The 19,981-nt window shown below is 35.3% G+C and overlaps 1 protein-coding gene across 1 annotated transcript in view; it reads right to left on the bottom strand.

Moving 5' to 3' along the window:
- The window catches only part of LRPPRC (leucine rich pentatricopeptide repeat containing), a 121,228-nt gene that overhangs the window by 91,693 nt on the left and 9,554 nt on the right, over positions 1 to 19,981 (bottom strand). Inside the window, exons 2-11 of the mRNA XM_063302863.1 lie at positions 16,772 to 16,968; positions 14,918 to 15,040; positions 13,827 to 13,948; positions 13,693 to 13,751; positions 13,167 to 13,253; positions 11,770 to 11,896; positions 10,094 to 10,238; positions 9,647 to 9,801; positions 8,709 to 8,814; positions 8,510 to 8,617 (exon numbers count right to left, since the gene is read on the bottom strand). Of these exons, the coding sequence (XP_063158933.1) occupies positions 8,510 to 8,617; positions 8,709 to 8,814; positions 9,647 to 9,801; positions 10,094 to 10,238; positions 11,770 to 11,896; positions 13,167 to 13,253; positions 13,693 to 13,751; positions 13,827 to 13,948; positions 14,918 to 15,040; positions 16,772 to 16,968 (1,229 nt within the window). The remainder of the gene's footprint in view (positions 1 to 8,509; positions 8,618 to 8,708; positions 8,815 to 9,646; positions 9,802 to 10,093; positions 10,239 to 11,769; positions 11,897 to 13,166; positions 13,254 to 13,692; positions 13,752 to 13,826; positions 13,949 to 14,917; positions 15,041 to 16,771; positions 16,969 to 19,981) is intronic.

Genomic DNA, 19,981 nt, shown 5'->3' with positions numbered 1-19,981 from the left:
CTTTGGAAGACTCTTCCACAGCTTCTCCGTGATAAGTAACAGCACTGCTTTCTTTCATCATTAATTTTTACTAAGATATTCACTAAGTAGTGCCAAGTTTATTAATTTCAATTTCTGAGTAGGAATGGATATTTTTAACATACAGTGATATTCCTCCTTCCTTTCTACTGCTTCTTTTTCTTCCCTTAAATGTTATAATTAATACATCAAGTACATGCTAAAGTGAGAGCCAGTTTGGTGTACAGTATGGTTAAGGTACCAGGCTAGAAACTGGGAGACTGGAAGTTGTAGTCTCACCTTAGGCACAAAGCCAGCTGGGTGACCAGCCACTCTCTCTCGGCCCTAGGAAGGAGGCAATGGCAAACCACTTCTGAAAAAGTCTTGCCAAGAAAACTGCAGGGACTAGCCTAGGCAGTCACCAGGAGTCAACACTGACTCAAAGGAATGGAATGGAATAAAATAAAATAAAATATGAAATGAGAGACTAACATCCTCCACATAAAAGGACACCACAAAGTCTTTAGGAATTAGGTCTTATTGAAATACACATACACAGAATTTTATTACAACACATTCAGTTAGTATGAGATTCATGTCAAAATCTGTACTGGAACTAGCAGACTTGTTAGCATAAAAATTAGTAGTCTAGGTTTCCTTATTCTTTATTATTTAAAAAATACCTAGTTTCCTGAAGTCCTTGCTGAAACCTATAGTGCCACTTGTGGAAAAGTGTCACTTCCATGAATATTTTATGCAGTGCACCATGGTGCAAATAATTAAATGTGAATTCTCTCTAAGCACTTAAAAGTACATGTAAACAAGTCACAGTAAATTAAAGCCACATTATTCACTCAAGTTTGCCTTAAAACAGAAAAGTGATTGATTTCAGCAGAACTGGAAATTTTATTTAGAAATAATTAATTACAATGTAATTCTCAGCATCTTTCAAATTCTGACAGCATTTGAACCTTAAGTTTATAAGGTACAGAAAAATACAATTAGCTGAGTTTTCATTATTAGTCCTTCCACAGTTAAAAACATTAAACTCATATTATGACAAACAGTGCATTTACTTTTAAGCAATTGCTACAATCAATTAGGCTCAGTATATTATAAAAGACAAGGGTTCAAGTGAGCTAAAATTATCACTAACCTGTTCACGCAATACCATTTTTAGGTGAATCCTACTGATATGATTCTATACAGAACATAGGATATCCAGTGACCATGCAGGAAGCTCAGAACCCAGAATCTAATTACTGTAAGTTGTCTGGATATGAAGCCACATAATGGACACTTTTAAGTCATTAATCACTGCGTTTCAGTTTGGGTGCTACGGAATACTATACAGGTAGTCCTCATTTAATGACCATTTGTTTAGTGATGGTTTGGACTTACGGCGGTGCTTAAAACCTGACTTGCGACCAGTCTTCACACAACTGTTGCAGTGTCCCTGCAGTCACATGATCATGATTTAGGTGCTTGGCAACTGGTTTGCGTTTATGACTGTTGCAGCATCCTGCAGTCATGTGATCACCATTTTCTACCTTCCCAGCCAGCTTCCAGCAAGCAAAATCAATGGGTAACTGTGTGAGTTGCTTAACGACCACGTGGGTCACTCAATGACCATGTGATTCACTTAACAACCACAGTGATTCACTTAATGGCTGCCGCAAAAATGGTCATAAAATCGGGTTGGATTCGCTTAACTACATCACTTAGTGACTGAAATTCCAGTCCCAACTGTGGTCATTAAGAGAGGACTACCTGTAGTTTTATTTATTTTTAATATTTGAATCGATATTAATAATATTCCTTTCTTTTATTAATGCTATCGAGTCAGTGTTGAGTCCTGGCAACTGCCTGGACCAGTTCCTGCAGTTTTCTTGGCAAGATTTTTGGAAGTGGCTTGCCAGTTCCTTCTTCCTAGGGCTGGGTGTGACTGGCCCAAGGTCACCCAGCTGGCTTTGTGCCTAAGGCAGGACTAGAACTTACGGTCTTCCAGTTTCTAGCCTGGTGTCTTACTCACTACACAAAATTGTTTCTCTATACTCCTATTATAATCCACTTTTCCAATTATAACTCACTTTCCAATTTATATTTAAAGAAATCAAAGAGTTCCTAATTTGTTTCACAAATATGCAAAAAAGGAACTGAAACTGCTTAATGTGGGACACTGGTTCTTAAACACATGATTTGTTCATCTAGTTGAAATCACACTGTCATTGAAATTATATTGAATAAAGCATATAGTCAAAAGACAAGTTTTCTCTCCCAACTCTTTATTTTTATTTACATGTGTTTATACCTCTTTAAGACTTCATACTTTAAATTAGTGGATTAGTCCATTAACTGATTTACTGACAGAAGCCAAATTTTACTGAACTCAAAATAAACATGGGTACACTTTTTGAAGGTTTTGCATTCCATAAAGGATGAAAACAGAATAAACCTGCTTTCTTTTCAATTTTTCTGTATTACATATTGCCTTATCCCTCATTCAGTGTTTCAGAAAGACATTTACATGCAGATGTTTCTAAGTTTGATAATTGTTCATTTTTCAATCAAAAGATAACCAAGAACTAAGTTAAACTTATAATCCCATATGGGGGAGATGGGCGGTGATAAAAATATGATAAATGAATAAACTGACAAACATATTTGGTATCTTTTAATCATACTTCAGTTACCTAATCCACTCAAGGCTGCACTTTCTCTCCAGCATATTACTGTATCTGGAAGAATCAAATTTTTAATTCCCATTTCATAGAAGATCTCTATATATAATACTAGCACTATCCATAATAGACTAGTTGATAGTAAAACTGCAAAGAAAATTACCATGAATCAAGCTCAGCTTAAATGCTTAGCTTTTTTTACACAAAGAAAAAGAATACCTTCATACAGTAACTGTATCATACTTCTTTACCTGATATGTTATTTTTCTACATATAGAGAATATAAGGCAGGGTTTATAAATATAATCTTTTACATTTACATTCAAATGGCACAATCCAAAAGTATGCCAGTTTATATAATTTAATCCTAGTTTGAGCACAAAGATTTCTGTTTTTATTGCTTCCTCTTACGCAAACTTTCTGCAAATAACAAAGTGGCCTGCAAGGAGACAGGTTTAATTCCAGTCTACCCCTGCAGTGCTATGTTTCTTATTAGAGAACATTTTTCATAATATAGCATTAGAATGAAGATAATTTTTTGGTTGGTTTTGGCTTTGCATGTTTGATCAACTATGCTAGTCTAATTTGCAAATCACAGTTAAGCTCCGTGCACAATCCCAGACTTGAATAGGTACAAGAGATCTAAATCACATGCAACACTATTTACAATAAATCAGAAACATTTTTGTTTAATAAAATAAGATATTCCCACCTTCCTATTTAAACTAGATTTCAGGATGGATCTGTAATGCTGTCTTTCATTTATGTACCAACAACAACACGGCATGATAGAGAGATTAAGACTGTGCAAATCAGCCAAGATCCAACTCAAATTCAAGGAGACATGATACAATTTGTTTCTGAGATTTGAAGCCAACAACCAATTCAAGATCTGATTTGATAAAAAAAAGTTGGTTGTAAGTTATAATGGGAAAGCATAATGTCCACAGTTGCTTCAACTTAGGATGGCAAAAACAGGGATGACTATTCTCTAGGGATCCTTAACCTTGCAAAGTTTCAGACAGATGGCTTTACAGATTGAACATATTACTCTAATAACTCTTTTAAAGCAGAGATAAGGAAACATCAGTACAACAGACTTTAAATTATCCAACAAAAGCCTTCAAAGAAGATCACTGAAGAGGTCCTTCTCTAATTAAAAAACAACAATTTTCAAAATTAAGTTTTTAAATTGAAAATCAGACTCTTTACCCCCTGTTGGCAGAAGATTAGCCTCTTCACAGGAATGACAAATTACTTCTGAAAATGTTTGCATCTTAACATCCAGGCAGACAGTTCAACGCTGAGCTATGTGTGTATACATATACATATACACACACACACTCTGTTGGAACTATAAGATCTAGCATGTTGTCATCATGGAGTAATTCTCATTTTGTGTGCAAGAGTTCACAGTTCAAGCTTATACCACTTGAGAAAGGGATAGCACACCTTTAAATTATTTTGGTTGCAAGGAATTGAAATGTCATAGTATAATCTAGTCCCTGAAGACACACAGAGCACCATAGTTAAAAAACAGTTGCCCCATTCACACATAACTTTCAGCCAAACCCAAACTTTTTTTTTCTTAATGTGATGTGCCTTGCCTTGTAAGAAGCAGCCATCAGCTATAAAAAGCATAGTCATATGAAAACCCAGAACCGATTTTTCATAATCAGCATATATACAAGTGAGCACACATTTCAAAATTTCCATCTAGCTTCTCTGAAACAAACAAACAAATAAACGAAACCACACATGCCCAACACACAACTGACTTCAATGTAACCCTCTTTGAGGAAATACGATGTAATAGATTTAATCACATCTGGTACATTGTTTAATTTCCATTTGTTTTATCATAATGTGAAGAAGAACTGAGAGTGCCCTTTGGTGATAGAACCAAGTGAGCTTATGTCACTGGGTACTGTCTTTCTGCCTTTCATATGGTTTAAATCTCAGAATTCATTAGAAAATATTGCATACAAGGAAGCTGCATAAAGAAAAAGAAACATAAGACATTTTTGTTATTAACCATTTTTTCCAAACTGCAGGATCTTTCTGAAATCAATGAAATCCTATAAGCTGGAAACAAACAGAAAGATAGGAACAACTTCTTCAAAAACATGAAGAGCTGGCTTCAATCTGATGGCATACAGAGATCTATGAACTTTGGTTCTAACAGTGGTGAAGCCACAGTACATTGTGTCATTGAAACCTAAAACGTTGCTAATTCAGCTAATAAAAAATATCACAAATTGCCTAGCAATTATTAGTTAATACAATACATGTCTCCACATTGGCTGAATAAATTTAATCAACTGTTATACTTTTACAGCATCTTGATGAGACTTTTTTTCAAATTTTATTTGCCTTCTCCCAGAACATCAACTTGACTTTTACAAGATGAACTTTATTTTCCCCATGTCTTGAAGTCTTATGTATATGAATTGTTAACAGGAAAAACTGCATTAGATTTGTCTCAAGAAAGAATATTTAACCAACATGGTTAATTAAATCCTAAATGCAACATTCAGAATTACCTTGTTAAAAGAGCCAAGGAGTCACTATCCGAAAAAGTACCTGAAGCTTTTTAATCACAAAATAAATTTTTTCTACATTTTTTGTCTATACATTTATGATGAAGAAAAATATTTTATCTTTCTCTAACTAAAAGTGATGCCATTTTTATCCACAATACTAAGTGGCTGCCTCTGGTGCTGGAGGATTTCTACAATGCAGCTTCCACAACCTTCACAACTGTTTGCCCATTCAATTTCCCATTTCTCTTTTGCAAGAATCATGAAATCAACACTTACTGCTTCATTCAGATCAGCAATAAGCTATTTTACTGGATGAATATAACTACTTATAGTTGTCATTCATTAGTTTTGGGATAAATAGAGTTAAGTCAAATTAGAAAGAAACAGAATTAAATGAAACACAGCTAAATTGAAGCTTGTTGCATTATGTATAGTTTGGGGATAACTGAAGGAGATGCAATACATTGCCAACAATTCTGGATTCAAATGTTGTGTTGGATATTCTTCCTAGTAGTCTTAAGAACTTTTAGGAATGTAAAGAGTTAACAAGAGACTGTTGTTTTATAAAGACTTTTCTAAAAAAGACTGGCACACTTTTATTGCCAGAAACAATTAGGGAATACTTGTTTCAGCATTTATCCTAAGCTAGAATATAACTGTATATTTTAAAATGAAATTGCAATATGAACTGCCTGCTAAAAGCTCTTTTTTTGTTGTTTGTGCATTTTGTTTGTCATCCATGTCATACTAACAACTCTGCATCTCATTCTAAAGCACATTATACTGTAAGATAAGATGAAAAAGACAGTTTTTAATTTCCCCAAGGGGAAAGTACTTCTGTTAAAAGCATCTTTTTATCAGCCCATTCTTTCTGAATTACCAATAATGCAAACCAAAGAATTAGATATTGTCCTTTAAAATTTAATATTTGTTCTTATTCATATCTAATAGACACCCCCATGTCTATAAGGGGAAAGTGTGTGAAAAATGCTTAAACCTACTTAAGAATCCAAAAAACTGAACACTTTAGTCCTTCAATCAGTATGCTGTCAGGTCGTGAGAGTTCATTCAACAATGGAGGTTTTTATACTTTTATTATTGTAACTAAGTTCACGTTTAACTTATCATGCAAAGAAATATGAAAACCTCATCTAAAAGATTTGTTTCTTTTATATTTAGAGGAAGAATGTGCACAAGGTAACCTGATTCTTAAAAGCTTCCTTAGGTTTCAGTATTGTATCTTTCAAGTTCAGAAGATTAAAAGACAGCTGAGGATATTGTGACAAATTGAACCTTGGCTACAGCCAAGCTAAAACAATAATTGCTCTTTGTAAAGTTCTAAATTTGACATTATGAACAGTGACAAAATAAAATAAGAATGCAATAACACTCTTCCAAGGCAATTGTTGTGATATACATCACTACATGAAAAACACAATGATGTTTTGACAGAATTGCCTATGTTGCTAAGTTGTTCTCATCTGCAAACATCTTTCTTGCTATAGGATTATGTGTTAAAATTGGACTTCTGGGGAAGCAATGGTGGACTGAACATGGCTCTGCAATAATGGAGCCGATGACTGCGGCGGAAAGAGGAGCCGGTGAATGGATCAGCTCCTCGGAATTCCTCTCTGGAGCAAGGAGAGGACCAGGATCGCCCACAAGCGCTCCATATGGTGGCTCCCTGAGAGGAGGTCGTAAGACAGCGGTCTCCGGTGGGTCTTAGGGCTCTGGGAGCTGGGGAAAGTCATTTCACCTAAGCTGCAGTTTGGCATCTTCAAACCGACACTGGGTTCACATACTTCCTTCCTTAACCACTTTAAGAAATTGCTTGTTAATGGCTTTTTGGATGTCAAGAACCATCAGACGGGCAAGTTTCATTACACAATGTGAGCTTCCTTTTATCCTTGATGAAAGAAGTTTCATGCTAGTTTAAGGACTTTAAAAGAAAAACATTTTTGAATAAACAGCAAAAGGGTGACTAGAATGTTAATTTTGGAACGTTATAAATGGATTAAGGGGCCAGATGGACTCTAAATAAGTTTTTGAAATTAATTACAAGAATACTTCCTGTGGGTTGTTTTACAAAAAATATATATGAAGATTTTGAAATCTTCCCATGGGAAAGTGTTGTTGATTAGAAAAAAAACGTAAGAGACTTTGAAGGTTGACTAGAGGGAAACAGAAAGAACTAAAGATTATAATTAAAGGAGAAGAGACCCATTAATACAGAATGAAGCAATATTATTTGACTGTGGAAAAATTCAAGGATATTTGAGAACAATGCACTCAGAAATTACTTTTAGGAATATCTGCTATTATAAAAATGGATACAAAAGAAGTTATGGAAGAGGAGCAGATTTTACTGGATAAAAGAGAGACTGAGGCCAATTTGAATGTGGATCTGAAAATGGATTTTAAAATGTCAGGCTACAAGAATGATATGAAAAACAATGTTACACTGGATTTACAAATGAAACCAGCTGATGTCTTAATAATTAAAGGGGACATACAAATAATAAATCAAAAGAGTGACTTGGATAGCTTTCTCAACTTGGATTTACAAAAGAGACGTGTGAAACTTGTGAAGGAGTTTCTGAGAGGAGACAAAGAGAAAATGATAACAAATCAACTTGTGGGGCACTATTTGAAGTGATTAAAGATCAAGAGTCTTAAAAGGAAATGGGAGGAATACAAAGTAGGTTTATTCGTTCAAAGTTAAAATATATGTTATCGTTTCTAGTAGCTCTTAATGGCCTTTTTTTTTTTTGACTAGGACCAAATGACAAGGCTTTAAAGATTTGTTTACAGATAAGAGAAGATATGGGAAGAAGAGACTTTTTTGCTGTATTTTTAAAGAAAGTGATAAGTTACTGTGCTAAAAGTAAAGGAAAAGAATATAAAACTGATTTATTTGATTAAGGTTAAATATATATATGTTATTATTTCTGGCAACACTTAATGGACCTTTGCTGATTAGGACTGAATGACAAGGCTTTATATTTTGCTTTTTTGATAGCAGATGAGATATGGGAAGAAGAGATCTTTCGTTGATATATCAGAGAACGTGATAAGTTACTGAAGTTGTTTGTACTTGTCTGGATGGAGGGAAAAATATTTTTTTTTTCGTTATTTTTTTATTTTTTCTCTGCACTTTTTCTTTTTTATATTCTTAGTTTGTATTAGTTTTTTATCTTTGTATTTGTAAACTTCAATAAAAATTATTATTAAAAATTATGTTTTAAAATTAATATTCACAGTAACCAAAATTTGATTAGAAGTTCTAACCTTCAGTGTTTTTCTTTTCCTGGTGCTGCGCCAGCAATGGCCAGAAATAGTGAGGTTTAACACATAAGCCTTCTTCTTTTATTATCTTCATTATACCAATAGCCAAATCTGAAAAGATCCAGAAAGAGAAAAGTTAATGAGCACAATAATAACAGATATACAAAAATGTTCAGCAGTGCTAAATGGCAAGAAGAAATACCAGTTCTCTTTGCTTCCAATGCAAAGAATAAACTTGACAGTAGAGGTGTAAGGTGTAAGTTGCTTGCTTGTAGCTCATCGCAGAAATATTTCAACTTAGTCAAGGGCTGTAAGAAATAAAAGATTTAAGAATTTTAAGTTCACTACTATTCAACTGAAACATTCATCATCACAATGACAACAAAGTACTTCACGGAATCCTGAAAAACAGATTGTTGTAGCTTTGATTGGGAAACCCATCCTACACTTAACAAATATCAGCCAAGCAGTAAAAGAGCAGAGAAAAACCCCTTGGGTTTCAGTCCAGAATACAAAAGAAAATAAAGACTACGAGACAAGAGAATGTGATCCTCTTTCTAAACATGGAATGTGGGAAGAACTGATTTTAATGGCAATCTATGGAATCAAAGGATAAATTGGGGACAGGAAGATAAGGAATGCACAATCAAAAAGGATAACAGATCAGAGTATAATGCTTGCTTAAGAAAATTAAATAAGCTGGATCCAAAAATCTGCCACCAGAAAGTTTTTTCCAATTCCACACTACATAAATCCCTGCTCATAAATATGAATTTATGGAAGAGGATTGGACAAAAATTGTAGCTTACACCTGATTCCCTCAAAATGGTCATTCGCTTAAAACACTTCCAGTTGTCCTTTTGTGATATCGATCAGCTTTCCTTAGCACAACCCATAGCACTTAGAAGGGCCCCAAAGATTTTTATAGGGTTCCAGTGGCTGGCAGGGGAAGGTGGGATTGGGAAAATTAGCTCCTTTCTGTTCCTGACCCTAGACAACACTGGATCCAACCTGTTAATTTGAAGACATTTTTTAAAACCAACCCAAAATGATATACACAATCAGTTTGAGAAACTCTGCAAGAATATAAGAAGACATGCACTTTTAAGTCTGTGTTGTCCACTGTGGGCCTTCACGTACCATTTCCATGTTTATACAATGTTGTAAGAAAAAGTTGCAGTGGCCTTTGTATTTTTCACAGGTGAGCCCTAATGCCACAAAAAATGATTTCAGAACTTCAAGAGCTGTATCTTCTAAGTTAGATGTTATTAATCTCAGGCAAAGATTCTTTACATCTAGATGTTGGAATAAAAACAAGAGGGTAAGATGTAAGCTGTAAAATTTTGACAGAGTTTATAAACATACTATGCATTTTCTGTTAATCTCAGTAAAAGGGTATTTAGATGTGTATTTAAGCATGTATTCAGGAAATATATTGTACCTACAACTCTGGTTCTATGGCTGCTGCACGAATAGGGCACATTCATACATCTCATTTACCTTATATTCCCCATAATTTGTCATATGACAAATTGATAGAATAAAATTAACAAGCTTTATCCTTGAATACTTTCCTGAAAGTATTACCTGGTATGCTTTCCTTACTATATTTTATCTTCTGCAGAATATTTTGTACATACTGAGGATATCCTGCCTTAGTAAGAGTAAAAATGATATCCATAAAATCTCTTTCAGAAAGATAAATTTCAGCCTTCTCAATGTTTCTCAGTTCCTATACCAGCAAAGAGAAAAATGTCATGTTAGATAGTGTTCATTATAAACATCACAATTGCTTCTGTAAAGACTGCTTTTTAGTTTGTTTTGTGGGTAAGATAAAAACGCATCTCTCTGTGGACTACAGACTTGTGAAAAATGTAGTCCTAATTAAAACCATGTAAGAAAACAGGCTTCATGTGAAGCGAAAGTCTAATTTACTGGCTTATGGTCTGGCTGTTAAATGATGCAATTTATTCATGAACATTTAACTCAATTCAGCCATCTTCAATAACTATCTTCCCCTGTATTAATCTCAGCAACACAGATATCTTATGTTATTATGTGACTGTCAAAGATTTTAACAGTGCTTTCCAAAGAGTATCTATAGGAAAACTCTAGGATTTATAACACTCACAGCAAGTATTAAATACTGACTTAATGCTAGTATACTGCATTGGCTAGTTATGTAAGCAAGTCTTAGACAATAATACTTGACAGTTTACCATAAAATTGTCACTGAAGAATTCAAATACATGGCACAGCTTAACACAGTTATTGTTTTGCTTACTAACAAAATCATTGTGCTTAAGCTGTTATTAATTACAGCTAAAAGATTCATGAAGTATTTTCCTAAGTTTGATGGTTGCATCTATCTCACTGTAGACACTTGCCAATACACATGGACTGGAAGACAATGGGGCTTCATAATGACTGCAATGGACTATGCATACTTATCATGGTGTAAGAGGTACCGAGTTCAACAGCACTTGAAGTTAAGTAAGTCTTCATACATTTACTTGAAGTAAAGTAAGTCTTCATACATTTATACTTGCTGAGCCAGCACAGCTCCTGTTGAGCTTTCCATAGTCTTTCTTTTCTTTCTTTCTGTCGAGTTACACCATTCCTTTCTGTCACCCCCATGACTCCCTACTTTTCTTCCCTTCCTGTCCTCCCACTCAACTCCATTTTGTTTGCTATTTCTATTGAACAAAAAGGACATATACATTTGTTTGTGCATGTGTGGTTGTACATGTGCTTAGGTACATGTTCATATGAAAGGAAATTGTTTGGGCATGTATAATCAGTCATGAGATCAATGAATCTTTTAAAAAGAGATGCCTTACTTTATAGACAGTTAATTTTAATCAGGAACATTTTGTTCTTCTCCTAGACCTACCTCTATTTGTAGCATGGCCTTTGGTGTTTACATATAGTTATATATGCAGACACCTATGCAGGTGTATCAAATGCATATATTCCGTGGATGAAAAAAATATATAGAATTAGTTTAAGGTGGCACTGGTAATCCTAAGTTAACATGATATGGAAACTGGGCTTTGCATAGAATTGTTGTGTGCATTTATATTTAAATGTGTATTCATATTCCCTGTGTAACTTCATTTTTTCAGAAGATCATCTCAAATTCAGGATCATCTTCCTTTCTGGATTCATGTGAAACTTGTACAGCGAGGTATGGAAGCAAATTAATTTCAAAAAGAGCAGTAATCTTAGATAAAAGTTGTAGGCTCACAAAGAAAAGGCATTACCTCTTCAATTTTGTTTATGTCACCTTTCTCAGCATATGCATTCAATAGTGCCAAATAAGTCTCCGAACCAGGTTCAATTTTAGTGTCTCTCATAACAGAAAGGATGTTTGCTGCATTGTCCATATCTCTGAAATATTATGTAGAAAAATACCATATATATATATATTTCACTTATTGTAAAAATATATAGTGTCAAAATTATTGTTATACACGTCATGACTCGCATTAGCCCATGAATGAAACCAGAAATCCAGAATCACAATTTATTTACATTTAATTAACTGGTTCTGTGAAAAGAAATGGGTGCAAAATGAAAGGATAGCTGTGGCATATATTAGAAGGACAGCATCAAGTTTTAAAATTTGTAAAGGGGTTCAGAGACTATATTAAGAGACAAGGGCAAACTGCGAAAGAAGATTGAGCATCAGAGCAAAAAAAGTCAGAATATATGAGATGTGGATATTTTCAGTAATTTGAGATTTGGACTGATCCAATAACAGATATTAAGGATCTCTTTGAAAAACTACAATCGTATCAGAAAAATCCTTTCCAATAGCTCACTCTATCAGTGGTACGAGGAGGAAGAAACTCCTTAATATATAAGATGTTGAATATCTCCTCACCCTGTTCTCTTGTCTGTTGTTTGGGTTGTCTTAATCTTACCTTAATCTTAGAGTGCCAGTTTGGTGCAGTGCTTAAGGCATAAGGCTAGAAAGTGGGAGACTGGGAGTTCTAATCCAGCCTTAGTCACAAAGCCAGCTGGGTGATCTTGGGCCAGTCACTTTCTCTCAGCCGTAGGAAGGACGCAGTGGCAAACCCCTTCTGAAAAACCTTGCCAAGAAAACTGCAGACTCCAGGCAGTCTCCAAGAATTGGACATGATTGAATGGATTAAAAAAAATCTTATCTTAGCCATATCATTTGTTTAATGACACGCATATGGTAGCGAACCTTTTATGTACATTGATGTAGTAGACAGCTTCTTTTAAAATCAGCATTATGGCAGAAAAAGAAGTGATTAAAACTCCCCTTCTCAAATTTGCTAAGCCTGCAACAGCTATTTTCAATTCTGAATCAGTTAAAAGAGATGCATTTATTGTAACTTCACGTGTGTAGGCCCTTAGGGTGTGTCTTGGAACACTGATTAAGCAAGCTCACAAATCCTAGCAGACACTCACACAAAAAGGTATTCCTTCATATCCATGAGCAGAGCTGCTTCAATTCAGGAGATCCTCATTCATATCAGAATGGGCAAAGATCTCTGAATCAGGTAAGAGAGTTCACTATGAAACATACTATTGTAACTATTCGAATTATTTAAAAATACAATTGCCTAATTAAGATTAATTAAGATTAAGCAATGGTTTAAGGAGAAGAAGAGTAAGAAATATAAATTACCCAGCTTTTGCATGGCCAGTCACAAGGGCGCTGAAAATTAACTCTGTGATTGGGAGATCTTTGCTTTTCATAATATTAAGAATTTTGCTGCAAATGAAAACAAAATCAGGTTTATTTTCCCTTGAAAAATAGGAATAAATGTGTATGTACATTGCCCCCTGAGAGAGAGAAAGGAATGACATCTGCAATACTATGTTAGTTAAAAGAGCTTTGGAACAATATTCTAAAATTTGATTAGCAAAAAGGAATACACACCCATCTACTATTGAGACTGAGAATCACCATTTTAACCTCAAGGAGATATTTTAATTGAGATACGCAAAATTAGGCATTCTTTGAGGGCCACTGATGAACCATTGGCTTCCCACCCACCATGGCTTAGTCAGAAAAAGGCAAAACCAAAGTTCACTCAAAACTCTCAAGATTTGGAGTAAATTACACTGAACTCAATGGGATATGATTCAACACAGATGGGTGTAAGATTGTTCCACATGATTTATCTCAAGCTACTTGTTTATGGTGTTACCTGGAACCATCAATGTCTCCCTTGTTGCAATAGGCAGCAATCAGTCGTTGATATGTGACCTGTAAAACAATTTAAATATGAGAATTGCTATTTATCAAATGGTAAAGTGAGTGATGCCTTTATGAAATACCTACTCGATTGGGCTGGACATCTGCCTCTTCCATTTTTGTGAGGAATTCATCTGGAGAGAAAGCATGCTCATTCTGGAGATAAACTTTTAGCAAAGCGTTATAATGGCTTACATCAAATACAACACCTAAAAAAGGAATTATAAAGAAAAATAAAATTCAGTACAATAAAAATTTCATATGACTGTTTGACACAACATCAACAATATACAGAAACATGCAGACTAAAATTCAAGACACATCGGATTTTGGCAGTCCTTGTTGCTCCTGCAACCCTCAGCTTAAATGGAGGACGTTTGGTACTCGTTTCCTTTACAATGCCAACCTGTACAGCTGGAGTAAGACCATTCTGGAAGATGCCTTGCTAAAAAGCTGCCACCACGACACAAAAATATATGCAGCTCCCAATACTTTCCTATTTATCATGAATGATGGGAACTGACTAAGGTCGGTGGCAGGTATCATCTAAAACATTTACATTAGGTTGTGGAAGGATGAGTTATGCACTTCAGCACACAGATTACTGCACAGTAATCCCTGACATTTGATTTCTTTCAATCTTCACTTTTTAAGCTTGGAGCAACAATGACTTGTGGTTAACACAGAAATAGCATAGGGAATCTAAGCTACATAGGCAGGGGAGAAGGAGAAGAAAAGAAGTGAACAAGTACACATCTTCCTCCTGCAGCACCAAGTCAAGGTTTGGAGCTAGGTCTGAAGCATCCAAACTAATGCTTAGCACCATAACTTGTTACCTAAAAACTTTAAGAACTGCTACCAGCTAGTTTAGTTAAGAAACCCAGTTGGAACATTGCATAGAATTTCATCTAATCATCTGACAAGCAAGGTACAAAATCAATAAACTGGGTTTCAAAAGCAGTACACATAAAACTAACTTGACTCAAGACGAAAATAAAAATGGCTTGGTTTTACTATCATCTCCCCTAGATGTCAGCATAGCTCTCAAAATATGGTAACAGACCTGAAAAATGTCATAGCAACCAGTATTAAAGCATGCTCAATACACAGTAGAATATTATTATATCATTTATTTTAAAAAATACATGCTAGTCTATATGGTTTATTTTAGAACATACCTATATCTTTCAGCTTTGTCCACATGGTATGAGCAAGTGCTGTTCTTTCATGTGGAGGTAGCTCAGGCAACAATGAGCCACAGCTTCTTAACAGCAGCAAGGCCTGGTTACCATTTGGAAATCCTAAATTAGAACAAGGTAATTCGGAAATGCAACAACTTTAAACTTTCTGTAAATAAGAGGTTTCGAACATCTTAAACATTCTAGTCCTTCCTTGTATGAACTAATTACAAAAACCAAACTAAGCGTTAAATAGGAAAAGATAAAGGTACAATCTTAAAGATAGGAAGCATTAGTATACCCAAACATATATATCTTGTTTGGCTAGAGATACTTTGAACTAAAGATATGCATGTATAATAGTTTCCTACACTTTATTATGCATACTTCATTTTGCATCTACTATAGACTTTCATCAGACTTCTCCAAATTTTCTGGAGTTCTGCCGGCCCATTTGGGATCATGAGCAGCTATTGCGGAGGCCATCACAAAATGGAGTGAACCAATTTACAAAATGGCTCCACAAAGGAAAAGAAAACACTGAACAGAGAATATTAGGAAAAGTGGGGAATAAACATCACAATGTCTGGAGAAAAAAGAAATCCAGCTGCAAAGTAAAAATATACAAGACCAGAAGAAAGTCCATTTTGCCAAATCTTAAGGGGAAATGAAATCTATAAAATACTGTCCCTTTTGAATTTTTTTTATTATTTTATTTTATCTATATCCCGCCTTTATTATTTTTTATAAATAAGGCAGGGAACGTACCTAATACTCCTTCTTCCTCCTATTTTCCCCACAACAACCCTGTGAGGTGAGTTGGGCTGAGAGGGAGTGACTGGCCCAAGGTCACCCAGCCAGCATTCATGCCTAAAGCGGGATTAGAATTCACAGTCTCCTGGTTTCTAGCCTGGGGCCTTAACCACTAGACCAAACTGGCTCTATGACCAAAATGAGTGAAAAGATTTTAAATAAGATTTTATGTGCCTAAATGTATAGTATGGACATTGAAATTTAAAATAATCTGTAGCTATACAGAACCTCTGTATGGATTTGCAAGTGTGTGTGTGGGGGGGGGGGGCAGAATTGAATTTTCTGTTAAAGGCATCTACATTACTAAAACAATTTTTTCCCCCTGGTTTGATATTCTAGCCTCCTGGGCAAAGGAGATGTGAGAAGAGACTTCCTACTGTATCTCTATTGCCATGGCAGCAATGAGATACTTCCTTGAACTACTAAGTGTTCTTTAAGCAGCCAAATACATATTGTGCCAGAGTAACGTCTGCAGTCAGTAAAGCAAATATAGCCATAACCACATATAGAGTACCATGAGGTGCATGCACACCACAACTGATATACTTCCACAAAGCACATCAGAGCACAAATACTCTGTAATGTCAACCCCCAGCACAAAGCTAGAGAAGCTTTAACCCTTTACTCTGCTGAGGCTCAGATAAGGGGCCATCACCCACAATTTGTATCATAACGTACAAACCAATGGATGTGGGTTTTTCCCATACAAACTAATAGAATGGAGGCCTTAATCTAGACTGTCATCCATTCCTCTCTTAAGGCATGGTTTTCCTTAACATCTAATGTTAAAGTTCTGAAGTTACACATTGTTGAGTGTTTTATCTTCTATAACATCACACTTGTAATAATAATTTTTTATAAGTTATATCTTCAGCTCACAAAAAACAGAATGAAAATTCTTATTGTAGGCCCTCTAAAACAAGACACCAGAGAAATGAAAGTGTTGCAGTATTAATAACTCTAATAAATTAACAGAACATTTGCATTGATGATGTTTACTAAAAACTAAATGTAGCATTAAGCGAGAAGGCAACTCTTTACCTGTTCTGCAGGCATCATGAAATATGTTATTTAAAAGGGATTTAGTAATGCACCCATTTTTTCTTATAGAAGTGTCCATTTTGTTAAAGGCCCAGTCAAAAAATTGTATCTGCTTTTGTTGAATAGGGAACTGCTCTTGAACATCTCTGTTTTCTTGGACTGCAACTGTAAAGAGCCTTGTTGGGTAGATCAGGAATCTGCAAATCAAAACAAAGTCTATGGTGTACCACTGTATTTTCCTGCTAAATGAAAATTAGTACAAGCTACTTAATTTTATATCTAAAACATTAACAAACCAAAAGAACCCAAAGTTAATACCAGATTAATAGCCATTATCAGTATAGCAGTATTTCTAGATTACATACAGATTAAGGCAGTCAGTTTCATATATTTATGTAATCTAGGAAGACAGTACTAGTGCATGCTACCACATCCTTCCACCCCTTACCCCAGACTAGAATTTAAAGCCAACAAATAATCTTTGTTACAAAATCCAATTCCTCTTAACCAGAAATGGTAGCCACTCCAGATTCAGACAACATAGTTTGCTTGGATTTAGGAAGACTCAGGCTGGTAGAGAATGGGGTTTTGTATGTGTCTCAATTCAACCCCCCGCCCCATTGATGAGAACCAACTACTCAGGATGGAGAACCATTGCCATACAGCAACCCCCATTCCCAACCTTCACAGCTACTCCAGAAGGATACCACGGTCTAGATGGTATCAAAGGTAGCTGAGAGATTCAACAAAACTAAGACAGTCAACCTCCCACTATCCCAAACCCACCACAGGTCATCAAAAAGAATGACTGCTGCAGTTTCTGTTCTACATCCATGACTGAATCTGAACTGAAAAGGACCCAGATAAATTCTCTGTAGCTACAACCCCACCACTTTCTCAACAACCTTCCCTAAAAAGGAAAGTAGGGGACAGTCCAACAGTTAGACAAAACAGTTTGATTAAAGGATGGCTTCTTGAGGAGGGGGTGTACTGTACTACTGCCTCTTTCAAGTGACATGGTGCTCTCTCCCAAGGATGTATTTACTACCCTTTCAACCCAACCTGTCACCAGAACTCACAGTCTCCTGGGTTCTAGCCTGATGCTTTAACCACTAGACCAAACTGGCTCTCTAAAACTGTAATAAACTTCTTAGACCACCCACATGAAAATAAAGTATATCAATGGTTTACTTTTTTAAAAAAAATGTTTAAGATTGTAAGAACAGATAAGAGATTACAGAATGTGTGTGAAAGAGTGGCTCTAAGGAAGACTATATCTTTAAGCCTTAGTACAGAAGTCTAATGTAAGACTATTAAGCATCATAAATCAGAGAGTAAGATGTTTTCTCAATTCAAGGATACTAAGGCAGGGTTCACATAGCACATTAAGCTATAAAGTGATTGGTTTACTTTTGGCTTAGTATATTGTGTGAGGACCCCAGCTTGCTTTATGGCATAGTGTGTTGTACAAATCCAGCCATTACAATTTATTAAAAAAAATGCATAAGTATAGCATGGCTTGTTGTGTGAGCAAGACCTATTACAGTGATAAATCAAATTAGTGGGATATTGGATGGGAGGCAGAAATTAGAAATTATTCATAATGAAAGTCAATAATAAATTGTTTATATTAAACAGTGGTAACACTTGGGAAAACAAAAAATGTATCTGTACAGCAACAACCTAGAAGCTTTCTTTAAACTTGCAGGTCTACAATCCTATTAAAGATGTTTGTTGTACAGACTTTCGGTGGGGACCAATGGCAGCTTGAGCTGGTTTTTTCTGCTGTCTGCAGACTGACCTGTCAGAGCGGCTTTTTTGTGGGAGGGGGGTCAGGAAGGCTTCCTTGCGGCCCAGAAGCGTTCTCCGGATTAAGGAGAACCCCAAGAATCACTCCATGTGTTCTCCAGACGGCTGGTCATAGCCAGAAGACCACAAAATGGCTTTTCGTGATCAACTGGTAAGCAATCAGCTGGGAGGCGGGGCCATCACCTTCTTCCCAAGCTATGAAGCCAAAAACGGACCTTAAAGCTGCCCATCTCATTTCTATAGCACTAAGGCTTTTTTTGTTTAAATTCTACCAAAGAGAGGCTTTCTACAACAAAGAAATGCAGAATCTCTTGGTGACTCTCATTATTTTTGAAAATGATTAACTTGCTAATTTGGCTTTTTATATATAATTTGATAAATTGAGATTTAAATAATTTTGTTTTTTTATTGCTTTTTTATTAAAGTGATTTTTGAGGAATATAAAACTTTCTCTTCTTTGTTGTATCTGTGGATTGGAGTTCTGATCTATTTGCTATCACTTTCCCATGGGAATGCTGTTTGTTATTACTTTTTATTCTCCTGATTGGCCACACCAGAGATAAAAAGGCTGTTTGATTGTTCAGTTACAGCATTAATGACTTTACCTTCCTGAGGCACCAGAGGGTGCCATAATCTATCTTACTGTTAAGAAATATGGAGGAAATTAATTTGATATTTAAAGATCTCTACAATGCTGTTATTCAAGTCTTGGAGCATTTCTCAGAATTTGTGGAGTCCAAATTGTCACAAGAATTGAGAGAAACTGATAAGGCTGAAAACTATCTTAAGAGTAAAGTGGTTTCTCCAAAGAAAAAAATGAGAATTGGTGACTTACATTTAAATAGTCAAAGGAAAATTGAGCTGTCGAAAGTTGAAGATAGGAAAACTGTGTTGCCACCAACCATGATCAAGAAAGAAAATTAAACTCTAGAGGCTGGAAGATTTTGGACAAATATTTGGGCTTTTTAAATAAGGTTGTAAAATTTGAAATTGACAAGAAAGCTCTGTACATAATTCTGAGACATGTAAACACCTTGGTTTACTTTGAAGTGAGATAATTGTCTAAATGTGTTTACCGGGACGGTTTCTCAAAGGTTTGGATAAATGGTTATGCTATTTTGGAAATTCTTACATTTTTGGTAAATGCTCAGGTTATTGTTTAAGTGTGGTTATCAGGACGGTTTTTTAAGGGTTTAGATACCAGTTTATGCTGTTTAGAAAATTCTTATATTTTTGGTCAGTGTTAGTTTAGTTGGCAGATAGGAGTAAATTATAGTGAAGAAGAAGAATGTTTATTACTGTATTAGGTTCCAAATTATGTTTGAAGGGTTTTATATATTTTTCTTTAATTAGGAGGGTAATCTTGTTTTAGAAGGGAATGTAATAATGAGGATCTAAATG

This window comes from Candoia aspera, chromosome 1 (assembly GCF_035149785.1).
Source record: "Candoia aspera isolate rCanAsp1 chromosome 1, rCanAsp1.hap2, whole genome shotgun sequence".
Lineage (NCBI taxonomy): Eukaryota > Metazoa > Chordata > Lepidosauria > Squamata > Boidae > Candoia > Candoia aspera.
The sequence above is the reverse complement of the archived record's forward strand: the minus strand, read 5'-3'. Positions and strand labels throughout refer to the sequence as shown.